Genomic DNA, 15014 nt, shown 5'->3' on the forward strand with positions numbered 1-15014 from the left:
AGAGAGAGAGAGAGAGAGAGAGAGAGAGAGAGAGAGAGAGAGAGAGTGTTAGCCTGAAGGCAGGACGAGAGGAACCTGCTCTGTGACATCACCCTGCGGCTCCTCTGATTGGCTGAGAGGACGCATTGGTTTGCCTCTGATGTGTCACCCGTGTTTGAGAGCGAGCAACAGAGAGATGTTGTTCTTCCCTTGCTAGTGTGAGTCCATGTGCAGTATGTGGAGTCAGTCTCTTTTAAACCTCAATGAGTGAAGTTAGGATTTATTTCCTGTTGCTCTGGATGTTTGACTGCAGGTTTGTTTAGGTCTGTGCTCGGACACACACTTCATCAGCGTGACAGGTACTGTAATCCCATTCACATACATGCATTTAAAACGGGTAGAAGTTGTGTTTCTATAATCTCTGTGTTTATATAATCTCTCTGCTGTGTCTAACAATGTGTCTTTGTTTGGAATAAAGCACACTACAGTTATATATCATTATATAAATAGGTAGCTGGCAAGCTACAGCAGTGACTCAATCGAAACCTGTTTAAAACAACATTTTTCTAATTACTATGCATGCCATTTTTATGACCTTATTAATTCTGTGATTACATGGAATATTTGTACCATAAAAATGTCATTAGTCACTTTGTATGACTATTAATTGAGCTGTCAAAAGACACCGGTTACAGCATCTAATGTATATGCATTTCCTTAAGTTTAACCTTGATCTTGGGAAACAAAAGTTGATCTGCATGTTATATATCAACTAGCCCACAATTTGTTGAACTAGTGAAGCTTCCAGGTGCGTTTGGTTGAATATTTAACAGATCACTAATATTGCATATATGTGAATCATAAGATCATGCTGTGATGGCTCTGAGTTTGGTTACTGTGAGAAAGTTGTTTTGTTTTGCATAGAATTGCATATGAACTCCCTGTTTCCATATGCAAATGAAAGGCTTGTCTGTGTTGAGTTTGTGTTGAATAAACTGCGAAAAATGATCTACTGATAGAAAAATGAAATGCTGCTGTTCGTCACTGTTTTCAGCTCTGTTTCTAGGTTGAATGGTTGTGTTTGGTAAGGTAAAGGCATTTATTTATTTATTTATTTATTTATTTATTTATTTATTTATTTATTTATTTATTTATTTATTTATACAGCACTGTATACAATACAGATTGTTTTAAAAGCACCTTCACGTTAAACAGGAGTGTTAATGTTGTCATTATTCAGTTCAATTTAGTTCAGTGTTGTTTCAATTCAGATCAATAACAGTGTCAATGTTGCAAAATTCATAAATTCAACTTATCAGACGTTATTCTCATTGCTTTTGTGTTTGATAAATACTGCTCAGATAAATGTATATAATCTGATTTATATACATTTTTAATATTTAATACTTTTATTCTTTTTAATATTTATCATCCTTTTAAAGGTCCCGTTCTATGCCCCTTTTCACAAGATGTAAAATAAGTCTCTGATGTCCCCAGAGTGTGTATGTGAAGTTTGAGCTCAAAATACCCAACAGATCATTTTTTACAGCATGTTTAAATTGACATTTTTTGGGGCTCAGAAAAACGAGCCGTTTCAGTGTGTCCCCTTTAAATGCAAATGAGCTGCTGCTGGACGACACAGGGGGCGGAGCTTCATGAGCTCGTGCTCAGTCTGTCAGGAAAAATTCATCTCACGGAATGATGATAATATCAGAAACTCTCAGTTACGGCGTTCATTTCGAGTCGGACAATAATGCCTACAGAGTCAGAGTGCTGTATAGAGATGAAACAGGTATGGTTTAGTAGTTTAATTACAGTTATTATAACGTATTTGTCATCTGCTTGTATGTATCCATTATTTATTAATAGCCTACAAGTCTGCTGTCTGAATGATGATCAAACATGTACTGATGAGTTTAATAAAGTTTATTGTACATCACACAAAAGATGAAGCGTCAGTTTTACTTCAGAAAATCACCGTAAGAGCTGAGTAAACACAGTAGGCTAAGTTATAAGAAGTGCGCAAGTAGCCAGTAGAGTTGAGGGAGCATTCCTGTGGGCGGAGGTTAGTCAAGAAACGGTTCTGGTGATGTCACTAATGCAGGATGTAGAGGGGTGTAGTCCAAACGAGCCGTTTTATGTAGTCAACTTCTGTTAAATAAAATATCTCACTTGGCATTGAACTTTGAGCTTTATAATTTTACAGATATTATTTATGCCCTAACAGCAACATTACACACTAACTAAAGTTTGAAACATGGAATCGCATGCAACGGGACCTTTAAAGGCACAGTATGTAAGTTTTGCCGCTAGAGGTCACTATTTCAAAACTGGCTGCTGCCGATCCTTTCGTTTTGTTGTTTATTTTTATTTTACGATTAAGGTTACGTTCACCGGTTTCCACCTCCTTCTTCCCTGAACTTGAACTTTGTTACAGTTTTGTTTGATCATTTAAATTCACATTAAGGGGTGGGAAAATTTTGGTACCTCACGATTCGATTCATATCGATTCTTGATGTCATGATTCGATTCTCGATTTTGAATCAAATTTCGATTCGATAAATGCATTAATTTGATTCTAGTTTACTGTTTTGTGTTACTTTTCATATTTGACACTGGTAGTAGTTTAATTGGTCTTGAAGTAAAAAATCCCACTGAATTAAATATGAACCTTGAAATTTATTTAATTTTTCTTCCCATATTAGTCAACCAAATAATATTATTGAGCTGACTGCAATCATTACACACATGACTGGCAGTCTTCTGTAATAAATCAAGGCAGGCAATTTTATTTTTTATATTAAAAATAGGAATAAAGAAGCAAATTACAAACAATAGGACAAATAAAATAGAAAACAATTACAAATTAAATAAACTAAGTTTTTCTGGTACAGTAGCCTATAGGCTTGTTTAACATTAAGAAATACAGAAATTGAATAATCAAATGTAAATTAAACACTGTATAGTCTTCACTGTATGAATTGAATATAAATTGATTCATATTAAAGGTAAAAAAGTGATTCAGTCAAAAGCAGTGAGTGATTTATTTTAATTTTAAAAGAACATTAATGAAACAGACGGCAACAGTTTATGAGGCTGCAGTCCCTTCCAGAATGAATGCATGGATCTTATTTACTGTTACACACTCGATTTTCTCCAGTTTACTTTCGCGTAGGACTTAACAGACTGTGTTTACATGAATGCTCCACACGATGTGCATTTTGACATTTGTGTGTGTATTTGATTGTGCAAGTGCAATGAACTTCTCGCTTCAGCTTTGTCCGTCAGCGTGTTACTCGAGCACCACATTGAGTCCTTTTCCGCGGCTTATTGTGATTAATAACACTCTAACATGTCAATAACTTCAAGCAGTACTGCGTAAGTTAAAAAAATTTAACACTAGAAAATCGATATTTGAAATTTGTGTGTATATATATATATATATATATATATATATATATATATATATATATATACAGTATATATATATAACACATAGCCTAATCAGCGCTCAAACGCCTGTCACCTGTCAGCGCACCCTCACCTGTCTAATAAAACACTATATATTAAAGCATATTTGGTTTCTACGGAAATAAAACAGGAAGTCGAGGGTAACGCGGGGATGATGTCACTGACAGGCGACACAATGACGCAGGCCGTTACACTGGATAAAAAATTTGGATTTTAAACTTTGTTGGAAACATTTGGGATAATGTAAGTCAACAAAATATCTAAAAAATTTGTAGTGGTTTTTTGATATTTTATTCCAAAAAGTGGAAAAGTAGTGTTGTTTTTTTTATTAGTAGCTGTTTGTTTATAGTGTAGCTAACTATGTTTTCAAATGTGTAACTTGATTGATAAGACAAAAACACCATTTGGAAAATGGATTTATGATGTGCTCGCTTATCATATACATTTTGAACACAAAAAAGGTTACGGACTGTTGCTTTAATTAGCATATGACTGTGTTTGGAGCAGCGTAATGTAGATTATTGGTGTGCCCGTTTGTTTGACTCGTCTGGAATGATGTGTTTTGCACCTGCATCTAGATCCAAAATTCATGAGGTTTATTGTCCATAGACGAGAGAACGCAAAAACACTACATAATGAACGGCACGATACTCCGAAAAGCACAAGTTAATACTGTCTGGCATGTAGGAATGAGGATTGTTTTTATGATTTTACGTTGTTTTAAGCTGCTGTAACCACAGCAAGAGAAAGGCTAGAAGATGGAGCCAATGCAAGATAAAGAGAAGAGATAAAGGAAGAGGTGTTCATCCAGAATGCAGTAAAGTCAGGTTACCATGTTTGTTTTTTAGAGGGAGTCACTGAAGGTCAGCGTGTTTGGTTGTCACTTAATTTATTTGCCAAGCTTTGTTGAACTTCTGGTGTGGCTTCAAAGTGTAAAGAGCGCTTAATCCCCAAAGTGAATATTCCATGTAAAGCTCCTGTTGTTTTTATCATCTCTTATTTTTCATCTGTATCCCTTTGTTCTCTTCCTCTGCCAGAGTATTTTGTCTCTTCCTGTTCTCCGCTGATATCGGGTTCCTGGTTTTTTCTTTCATTCGGGGGTTGTGTTCAGTGACCGAGGGCAGGCATGCAGGGGAGATGAACTGAAACGATGCTCAGAAGATTCAAACAAGATGTTCATATTTTATGATGAAAATTGGTCTCTTTAGCTAATAATCCGTAAAACTTTTGCATAAACATTTTATGCATGAATTTTCACTTAAATTTAGGAGATCATTTAAAGCTAATTCAAATCAATTAAATAATAAAAAAAAAATGGAATACCAAAGTGATCATACAGTAACGCTGGGATAGTTTATATACCTGATAAATATAATTATATATAAAATATAATTATATTAATAGCAGTGTATTATGATCATTGTTAATTGTTGATGATTCCTGATAGTATTCAATTTTACTATTATTATATTATAACTAGATAAGGTTCGTCAAGACCAACTTTTATGCTGGCCTGACCAGAAAGTTTGAAGTAGTTTTAATATTATACCATTTCTAGGAATTGAATAACTAGTTGACCCTACAGTAATTGACATAATTCTGCATCTTTCTTCATAGTTTTTTGGGATAATTTCGATTCAAATTTGAATGATGATGAGAACAAATTCATGTCTGCACAAACTTTTTGTGAATCCAGTGTAAATTTTCAACACTTTTTATACCGTACTGGGTGAATGATACCCAATGTGAATGGTTCATGCTGTGCACGGGTTGCCACCACAATGCAAGTTTTGTTTATCGTGTCGCTATGCAGTTGCTAGGTTATTCTGATTGGCTGTCTCATGTAAAAAAAAAAAAAAAAACATTATGCTAGACACTGTTTTGCATAAACTTTCAGATTATGTTGATTGTGTTTATCGGATACATAGATAGGTCAGCTCTTCATCTTTGTATTGTTTAGGGAGAAGAGATGATACACAAGAGCAAATAACCTGAGAAGCACTAATATCAGATTTTTAGTTGCACATGTAAATACCAGCATTATTAAAGTAAACAAAGTAATCATATTTGACTCTTCTGTCATTCTTTTTTCTTCACGTGATGAAGTGACGTCTGTCAAAACAAATTCTTTCATTTCTTTGTTCCTTCTCTCTGCATTCGTTCTCTTGGCTGTTGATGGCATTCCTGCAGCTGGTCAAGCTGGTTTAGCTTTAACACTTTCACAGAATCTGTAAATGCATGTGAAGGGTGTGTTCAAGGAGAACGGCATGTTTTAAAGGGAACGTCCCCTTGTTTGCCAGATTTGAAGTATTGTATTTGAAAGTGCAACTCGGTGCTGTTTTATATGGGTAATGTTTTCAAAACACTTTCTAATGTGCATGTTGAAAATGCATTTAGTCATTTTTTTGTGGAAAAAACTTGATTAACATTATACAAATGTCAGTAGACCGGGAAGATTTTAAAACGATCCGTTCATTCATAAATAGAATACGTAAGATTGCAGTGAAAATATAATAAGACAAAAGACAATGAGTGCAGCGCTGAAAAGGGGCGGGGCTACATAAGGTCTATAGAGTTCATTTGACTTGTTATTTGATATATATATATATATATATATATATATATATATACATATATATATCTCAATGTGTATATGTATACATCATTGTATATGTGTCTGAGATATATAAACATATGCACCTGCAGATGTGCAGTATATTTGATGTGCAGACTATTCCCATTACAATTGCATTTTAATTGCTAAAATGTTCTGATATAAATAAAAGCATTGCATTTTGCCTCCGTTTACCATGTTTAAATCTATTCTGCAGAATTCCATGTAGTTCTCTACAAAAAATCTGTGGAGAAAATGTGGAAAAAGTCACCGGTTTCTAAGTTTCATCCGAATAACAATACGAAAACATTTTTTTGGGAACTTTTTAAGTACCTCTGATCTTCCAGTCTTATGATAGATCAGGGTGGGACAAGCGCTGGTGGTCTTCTTCGCCCCCCTCTAAGCGACTGTCTCTGTTCAGTAACGCGCTTGTTCATCTTGTGCTCTGCGAAGAGTTCGGCTGTACTCAGCGTTTATTATTGCGTGGCTGATTGATGTTGTGGTTGGGTGCGTTTCACTCGAGACGCATATAAACAAGAGAAGAGGTCAGATCTGTGAGGAAAGGGTCAAGCGTGTGGGTGGCATGGAATATTTACACACACACACACACACACACACACACACACACACACACACACACAGACAACAACAGCCATGTGGAATTTGAACTCCTCCGTGTATTCACTGGTCAGTGAAAGTACTTTTCCTTTGTATGAAGTTCAAAACAGCCATTTATTTAAAAGATATCTAGCAAAAAATCAACACTCATGGAGAAATTTGACCCTTACTGTCCAGAAATCAAAAGAGCCCATCCTCAAATTTGATTATGTATGGTCCCCTACATATTTGTTTGATGAATAGAAACTTTTATGCACCCTTGAACGGCTTTTGAACGTAGGTGTATCTCTGAGCAGCATTGTGGGTTTACAGGAAGTTGCATGGTGGTCACGTCTCTATGGTGATCACTAAGGTCCTCCAGGGGGCAGGTATGCAAGGAATGCTGGGGCATTTGAGCAGAGGAGTTTAGAGATGCAGACGCTGGGATCTAAATCATGGATTGTTAATGTGTTGATCAGAGATGTTATATCAAGACTCGGCGCTCCTATAAATGTCCGTACATTTCACAGGCCACTTGAAGTGATTAATAGAGATATAATTAGAATGTGTTTTCTGAAATGACTCCGAGCCAATGCATACTTGCAGCAGTCGGGCCAAACACACCCTTTTGAAGAGAGAGCGATAAATCAAGCTTTAAAAAAGAAAGAACATTTAAAACAGGTATGTGAATGCTGTTCACTTTTAAAGGGATAGCATTTTCTCACGCTCATGTCAAAGCTGCTCTATTCACACAATCAATCATATTATATATCTTTTTTTTTTTCATGTCCAATGCTGGAAAGAAAGAAAGTCATACTGGTTTTGGAATGACGTGAGGGTGAGAATTTTTGACTCTTAGTCTCTTTAAGTGAACGTTTATGCTGGGTTTGTTTGGAGTGTCTTTGTGTTGTCTTTTATTAGCTGTGTGTTAAACCTTTCAAAAAGCCTTTAAAAAGGGAGTGATGACACAGTCCCTAACTATAGGAATGCTGTGTCAACATTACATGCGTTTCTCTCGCACCATTCCTCAGTGAGATGGGAGGGCTGCTGTTTTGCTGTCTAAGCTCTTGTAGTTGCAGCGTATGAAAGTCTCAAAGCACTTGCCACACGAAATGCTTTGTAATCTTTTTTTTTTCTACAACGCATAAACATTCAGTTTATAAAAATAAATAAATAAGGGGTTAGATTTGTTTTGTTCTATTTTGAAAGAGATTAATACTTTTATTCAGCAAGGATGCATTAAATTGATCAGAAGCGACAGTAAAACTTACAAAAGATTTATATTTCTAATAAATGCTGTTCTTTTTTTTGTGAACCTCTTTTTAATATTATTTACAGGGCAAGTTTTTCATGAAGAAAAAAACAGAGAGAGAAAAGAAACACCCTCCTATCCCAACACGAGAGCCATAAAGGAACATTCACACCCATTTAAAAAATATATAATAATAATAATAAAATGAATAATAAAAAAGGGAATCCAATGCTGTTCTTTTGACATTTCTGTTCATCAAAGAATCCTGAAATTGTTTCATTATTTTCAACAAAAATAAGCAGCATAACTGTTTGCAGCAGTAGCTATGTTTCCATTAAACGTTGCGAAATTAACTTGGAATATCGCTTAATACATATGTGAATAAAGCAGGTTACACAGCAAAATATTTACGTACATATTAACGGTGGGTCTATTCGCATGGGATTAGTATTACCTGAGGTAATTTTTCCGGACCTTTTTACTTAAGGTAAAAGTCGGCGTAATCTTTACTGACATTGTCCGTAATGATTACTGAGATGCACATTCGGACGGGACAAATCACAGAGAAGCTCTGGTAATTATTACTTTACCCCGCCTCTCCATGTTAAACTAGTCCCGTCCGAATAGGGCTAAATAATAACAGTTTTTTTGTTGTGCATCGAGGGATTTATTTGATAAATGTTTCCATAGCAATGTATATGCAGGTCTTCTTATCATAAAAAAAAAATATCCATCTCAATTAAGCGCATACGTTTTTTAATCCGCATCTTGGCATGTCCATCTATCACTTTTTATGTGATATCTCAAAATGTGCATAAAAATAGGTGGATGGAAACATAGCTAGTGATAATAATAATAAGAAGAAAGGAGATGATATTTATCTCTCTATCATGATAAATATAAATGCGTTTACATGTATATGAAATAAAACTAACATGAATTGTATGTAAAATGCTTTTACTTCAGAGCAGTGTGCAGTGGGCTTGGCTTCACTATATCCTGTCCTTCAGGTTAATAGAAACTCTCTGTGTGTGACATCCATGTGAGCATGTGGTGAATGGACCGGCCGGTGCCTCCTTTGTCAAATACGGCCACTACAACACAGCTTTTGAACTGAGTCAGTCCCAAACGTGCACACAATACACTCACGTGGACTTTTAAATGAGTTCTCACTCTCTCACCAACATTGATTCTCCAAATTCCAAAAATACATAATCTAAAGACATACAGACACGCATCATCTACGAAGTAACCAATGAGCTTATACTGTCTAGACTAGGGATGTGCAAAATTACATATTTTCACATTCAACTAGTCAAGCCCTGTTTAGTCATGTCCATCGCATGCATTTCTTAGGGAGCATTCACATACGATGCAGGCGTCTTGACACACTTTTTGTTGACCGGTTTTTAACTTAATGAGCTCATGGTTGTGATGTCATAATCATGACAATCTTTGAACAAGTTCAAAGATGTTCTGGCTGAACTGAGCAGGACGTTTTGATTAGTTACGGAAATTTGATTATGTTTTGTTTTATTTGGAAAAAAGCTGTTCTGTTTTCCACGATGCAAGCACTTTAATTGTCTGCAATTTTATAAAGAGTGAATTTCTAACCTAAACTTCTGTTTGTGTTTGTAGAGAGTGTTGTCCAGGCCCTTGCTGTTCTGACCGGCGTCCTCTCAGTCCTTCCAGAGACAGCAGATGCAGCGGAGGAGTGAAACTACGCATCAAAAACAGGTGTGAAGTTAAATATCTTTGTATTCGGTCATGACACATTGCATCTGCACCAGTGTTTTATTAATAGTTTGAATTTAGTTTAATTCCATATTTCCATATTTATTTTGTTAAAAATTGTAAAAAAATATATATATATATTAATTAATTGTAATCCGTATAGGTGTTATTACAATTATTTCCGTTTTAGTTATTTTAGTTAAACTAAATGAAAATGAGTAATATTTACTTTGACACTTGCTGAAATAAATCAAGTTTAGGTTTTTTATATTTAATTCAGGGCTGTCACTAACAATTACTTTGGTAATTGAGTAATTGGTCGATTATTTTGTTAATTAATCAATTAATCTGTTGTTGTTTTTTTGTTGTTTTTTGTGGTAATAGAAATAGACCCAAGCCTTTAAAAGGCTTAAATTGACTGAAAATACATATATAATAACAATGAGGCAATAATGATTGGTTCAAATAAAATATCAAAAGCAAGTAATCATATGGTTTTATAGAATAACACTGTTAAAATACATAATATACATATTATAAACATTAAACATAATAATTAATTTAGTTTCTCTTAATAATGCTGCCTGCTGTTGTAATTTAGTCTCTCCCGAGAGAGCCCCTTTCCTTTCGCTTCCTCCTCCATTTATTCCCAAGAAACTGCGCCGTATCGCAAAATGCAAACAAATATCAAGATGATCTCTCTCTGCCGTTATTTCTTTCTGTCTCACTGTTGAAGTAACCATGGCAACGGATAGTGTATCCTGCCAAGATGGCGGCACCTTCCCAAAATGCAACGCGGAGTGAAACGTGTGACATCACATTCGCATTCTCTATAGCACTATGTTTTACTTTTAACGATCTTTTCGCAGCTTTTCTCTTTTTTTTGTTGTAAGGCATGAAATGACTCGAGACTAGACTCTGACTCGTGATAAAAGACTTAAAACTAGACTCAGACTCCAGTGATAAAGACTTCAGACTTGACTCAGACTCCAGTGATAAAGACTTCAGACTTGACTCAGACTCCAGTGATAAAGACTTCAGACTAGACTCAGACTCCAGTGATAAAGACTTCAGACTTGACTCAGACTCCAGTGATAAAGACTTCAGACTAGACTCAGACTCCAGTGATAAAGACTTCAGACTAGACTCAGACTCCAGTGATAAAGACTTCAGACTAGACGCTGACTCCAGTGATAAAGACTTCAGACTAGACTCAGACTCCAGTGATAAAGACTTCAGACTAGACTCAGACTCCAGTGATAAAGACTTCAGACTAGACTCAGACTCCAGTGATAAAGACTTCAGACTAGACTCAGACTCCAGTGATAAAAGACTTCAGACTTGACTCAGACTCCAGTGATAAAGACTTCAGACTTGACTCAGACTCCAGTGATAAAGACTTCAGACTAGACTCAGACTCCAGTGATAAAGACTTCAGACTTGACTCAGACTCCAGTGATAAAGACTTCAGACTCGACTCGGATTCGTGACAAAAGACTTCAATCTTGACTCGGATTCGTGACAAAAGACTTCAATCTTGACTCAGACTCCAGTGATAAAGACTTCAGACTAGACTCAGACTCCAGTGATAAAGGCTTCAGACTTGACTCAGACTCCAGTGATAAAGACTTCAGACTTGACTCGGATTCGTGACAAAAGACTTCAATCTTGACTCGGATTCGTGACAAAAGACTTCAATCTTGACTCAGACTCCAGTGATAAAGACTTCAGACTAGACTCTGACTCCAGTGATAAAGACTTCAGACTTGACTCAGACTCCAGACTTGACTCAGACTCCAGTGATAAAGACTTCAGTCTTGACTTCAGACTACACTCAGATTCCAGTGATAAAGACTTTAGACTAGACGCTGACTCCAGTGATAAAGACTTCAGACTTGACTCAGACTCCAGTGATAAAGACTTCAGACTTGACTCAGACTCCAGTGATAAAGACTTCAGACTAGACTCTGACTCCAGTGATAAAGACTTCAGACTTGACTCAGACTCCAGACTTGACTCAGACTCCAGTGATAAAGACTTTAGTCTTGACTTCAGACTAGACTCAGACTCCAGTGATAAAGACTTCAGACTAGACGCTGACTCCAGTGATAAAGACTTCAGACTTGACTCAGACTCCAGTGATAAAGACTTCAGACTTGATTCAGACTCCAGTGATAAAGACTTCAGACTTGACTCAGACTCCAGACTTGACTCAGACTCCAGTGATAATGACTTCAGACTATAGTCGGACTCCAGATGAAAGACTTGTGAACATCTCTGGGAAACAAAACCTCACTTCTATTTTTTAATCTATGGGAAAAAGGAAACAAACATGTCTCTTACAGGAAAAGGAAGCGCTGAAGTGGATTTGGGTTTATGTTTTCCTTGACGGTCACGTTAGGGGTGACTGTCATTGCATCCCTTCTCCGTTTACTCTAAATCCACTGTTACTCGGGTTGTTTACAGGCTTTTAAGCGGATTTTTGGTCATTTTAGGGCAAGCTTGTGCTGTTGTCTCACATGCCAAAAGGAATCATTTTTACTAGTTTCTCTCTGCTTCTTTTCCTCTATTTCTGTGTGTAAATAAAACTGGAGTACAGAGTACTTTATACAGATGCTATAAATAGCGAGACGACCTGATCGGAAATCTCACTTTCATCCGAATAAGGCTGTAATGGAAAGGTCACATGATGTTGACGAGCTTGATGTGGACATGCTAAAACGGTAAAACGGACATAAAAAAGGGACTCAAATCCTATGGTGGCAATTTTTGCAGTGCCAAGCATCACTCACATTATTTTCAGAAGTACTCTACCATTCAAAAGTTAAATTATTTAATTAATACATTTTTAATTAAAACTTTTATTGAACAAGGATGCATTAAACTGATCAAAGTGACAGTACATGCATGACAGTAAAGACATTGATAATGTTACAAAAAAACAGACATATTTTTATAGAAATGATTTTGAACTTTCTATTCATCAAAGTATCCTAATATACATATAAAGGGCACGACATTAAAAAAATATATTTTTTGAAGGGACAAGTAAAAGAGAATTTTACTTCCCCGACCGGACAAGTAGCCTGATTAGAACGTCAATAACAGCAAAAAATAACTAGGGAATCACTAAGACGAGAGAATGATTCTGATTTTATTACATTTATTGTAAGTTGCAATCGATAGTGGATAATAAATGTATTACAGACGGTAATAAGGTTGCGCTGTTGAGGCTCGCACATTCTCTCGAGGAGAAATCTAAACAAATGACCGCAGCACATACAAAAGAAACTCAGTTAACAACATACTGCCTATACATTTTTTTTATATTTTTAACATGTTAACCAACCTCACACGACGAGTGCTGTTTTCCTGAATACCATCACGATTGAAAATGTTACATTGATTTCCTATAATAGTTCAATAAACAGTTCAAATTAAGTCATTTTAGATGCAATTTTAGATGTTTTAGATGAATTTTACATTTTAGATGCAATATTGGCTGTTTTTGTTCTGTTTCAGCGAAAATAGTTCCAAACAAAGTTCACAGAGGAATTATAACTCATCTCACAGCAATCGGTTGAGTCAAAGATTCACTGACCCATTTATAAACATTTGTCTCATCCTTGAATGAATCAGCCGTTTGAATGAATTAATCAATGACTCACTCATTAAGACGGCCGCCTGCTGCCACCTACTGGCGGTTTAGTGTTATGTTTAAAAGTATATCAAAATAAGCCAGACAAGCAACTTTTTTACTCTGACGAGTGTATAGTATATATATATATATATATATATATATATATATATATATATATATTAACAACTGTTTTAAATATTGATAATAATCAGAAATGTGTCTTTTTCAAATTTATTCAAACTGTTTTTTTATTGTAAAAATATTTCACAATATTATTTTACTTTATTTTTGATCAAATAAATGACATAAGATTGATCAGATAAGATAAACTACCATTCAAAAGTTTGGGGTCAGAATTTTTTTTTGTAAATGCTTTGGTTATACAGTACAATATATAATGTACTGTAATTTCAAATACATAAAAAAGGTCATTTATTTTGCATCAAGTAGATTTCTCTGGTCCGACAGATGGCACACTGATCACACCAGAGACACAAAGACAGATAGCGTGCACAATATTTCCCATCATTCCCATCCCTCTCATGTAAACAGATACTGAATGTTTTAATTAATTTTGTTGTCATGTTCATGTTCAACCTACCTTGTTTGAGTCTTTGCTTTGGCTGGACCACTTACCTGTGGGCTGTGAATAATATCATAGACATTGTAATGCTACACAAGACACGAATTATACGTTTAGATGGACCTTCCTGCAGTTATTGGAGTTTTCATTGGTAATTTGATGGATTTGAGAAATTTGTTGTGTAAAAGACAATGAATGTACAAAGATTAATCCAAGACAATGGTGTTAGACCCGCCCAACACTTTAGAGCAGTTATTTACATGTGTATGTGTTATCGTACACGTCCATTGAGATATTTCTGGAATGTTTACAGGAAGTGAGTCTGAAGTGTCTTGGGGCAACGATTCAAATCTCTGAATCCTAAATCTTTCTCTTAACTTTCTCACTTGCTTGGATTCTCCATAATGCTGTAATTGGATCTTAGAAGAGTCTTCTTTTTGGACGTTAATAATTTCTAGTTCACTTACAGTTCATCTGTCATGTGTGTTTTTCATCCATGTTCCTGGATTGTGAACATTCCAATGTTATTCGCACACTCAGAGGTAGGATTTCCCATAATCCCACAGTGACACGCATTAATAACATAACCCATCTCCCCCTGGATGTCTTCATTCCGATGAACCGTGTTCATCTAAAGAACTCTACTACACTCGATTTGATGGTTCTTGATAGTAATGGGGTCTCCTATGGGGTCTGAGCGTGATCCTCTCTTTATTCTCTCCATCTTGATGGAGGATATAAGGAAACAGTTACTTCACTTATGTCTTGAGATGGCATCCAAATGTAAAGGCCAAACAAAGTTCGTTTAGAGTTAATCAGAAATTTGAATATGAATATACAAGGTCCAAGATCCCCAGCAAATTGAACACTAATCACCATTATGGTGACTGCAAACCAATTACAGTACTAAACAATATCATTTCTTACAGTGGCATGGTTAAAGACAACTTTATAATGTGAATTCACAGTAAAACAAGAGCAGTAAATAACTGCGATGTCAGCATCATTCTGCAGTTGATTAACAGTAATTTGTAAGAAAATGACCCAGCATGCATTAATTTCACTGAAAATTTCTGACTACAGTAATTTATTGTAAAATTATACTCTTTAATCCTGTAAATACCTGGCAATTTTTTACAGTGTA

At 35.6% G+C, this 15014-nt stretch overlaps 1 protein-coding gene across 2 annotated transcripts in view; it reads left to right on the forward strand.

Moving 5' to 3' along the window:
• Positions 1-15014, forward strand: part of shroom3 (shroom family member 3) — a 67170-nt gene that overhangs the window by 29477 nt on the left and 22679 nt on the right. The window contains exons 1-2 of one of the 2 annotated variants that reach the window (XM_081391257.1): positions 154-338; positions 9552-9650. Coding sequence is in view for 1 of the 2 variants with exons in the window: in XM_081391256.1 (XP_081247382.1) it covers positions 9552-9650 (99 nt within the window). In the remaining variant the exon portion in view is untranslated. Of the gene's footprint in view, positions 1-153; positions 339-9551; positions 9651-15014 lie in introns of those variants that run through there. The other variant, XM_081391256.1, reaches the window with a different exon arrangement.

The sequence above is a fragment of the Scardinius erythrophthalmus genome, assembly GCF_964197995.2.
Source record: "Scardinius erythrophthalmus genome assembly, chromosome: 17".
Lineage (NCBI taxonomy): Eukaryota > Metazoa > Chordata > Actinopteri > Cypriniformes > Leuciscidae > Scardinius > Scardinius erythrophthalmus.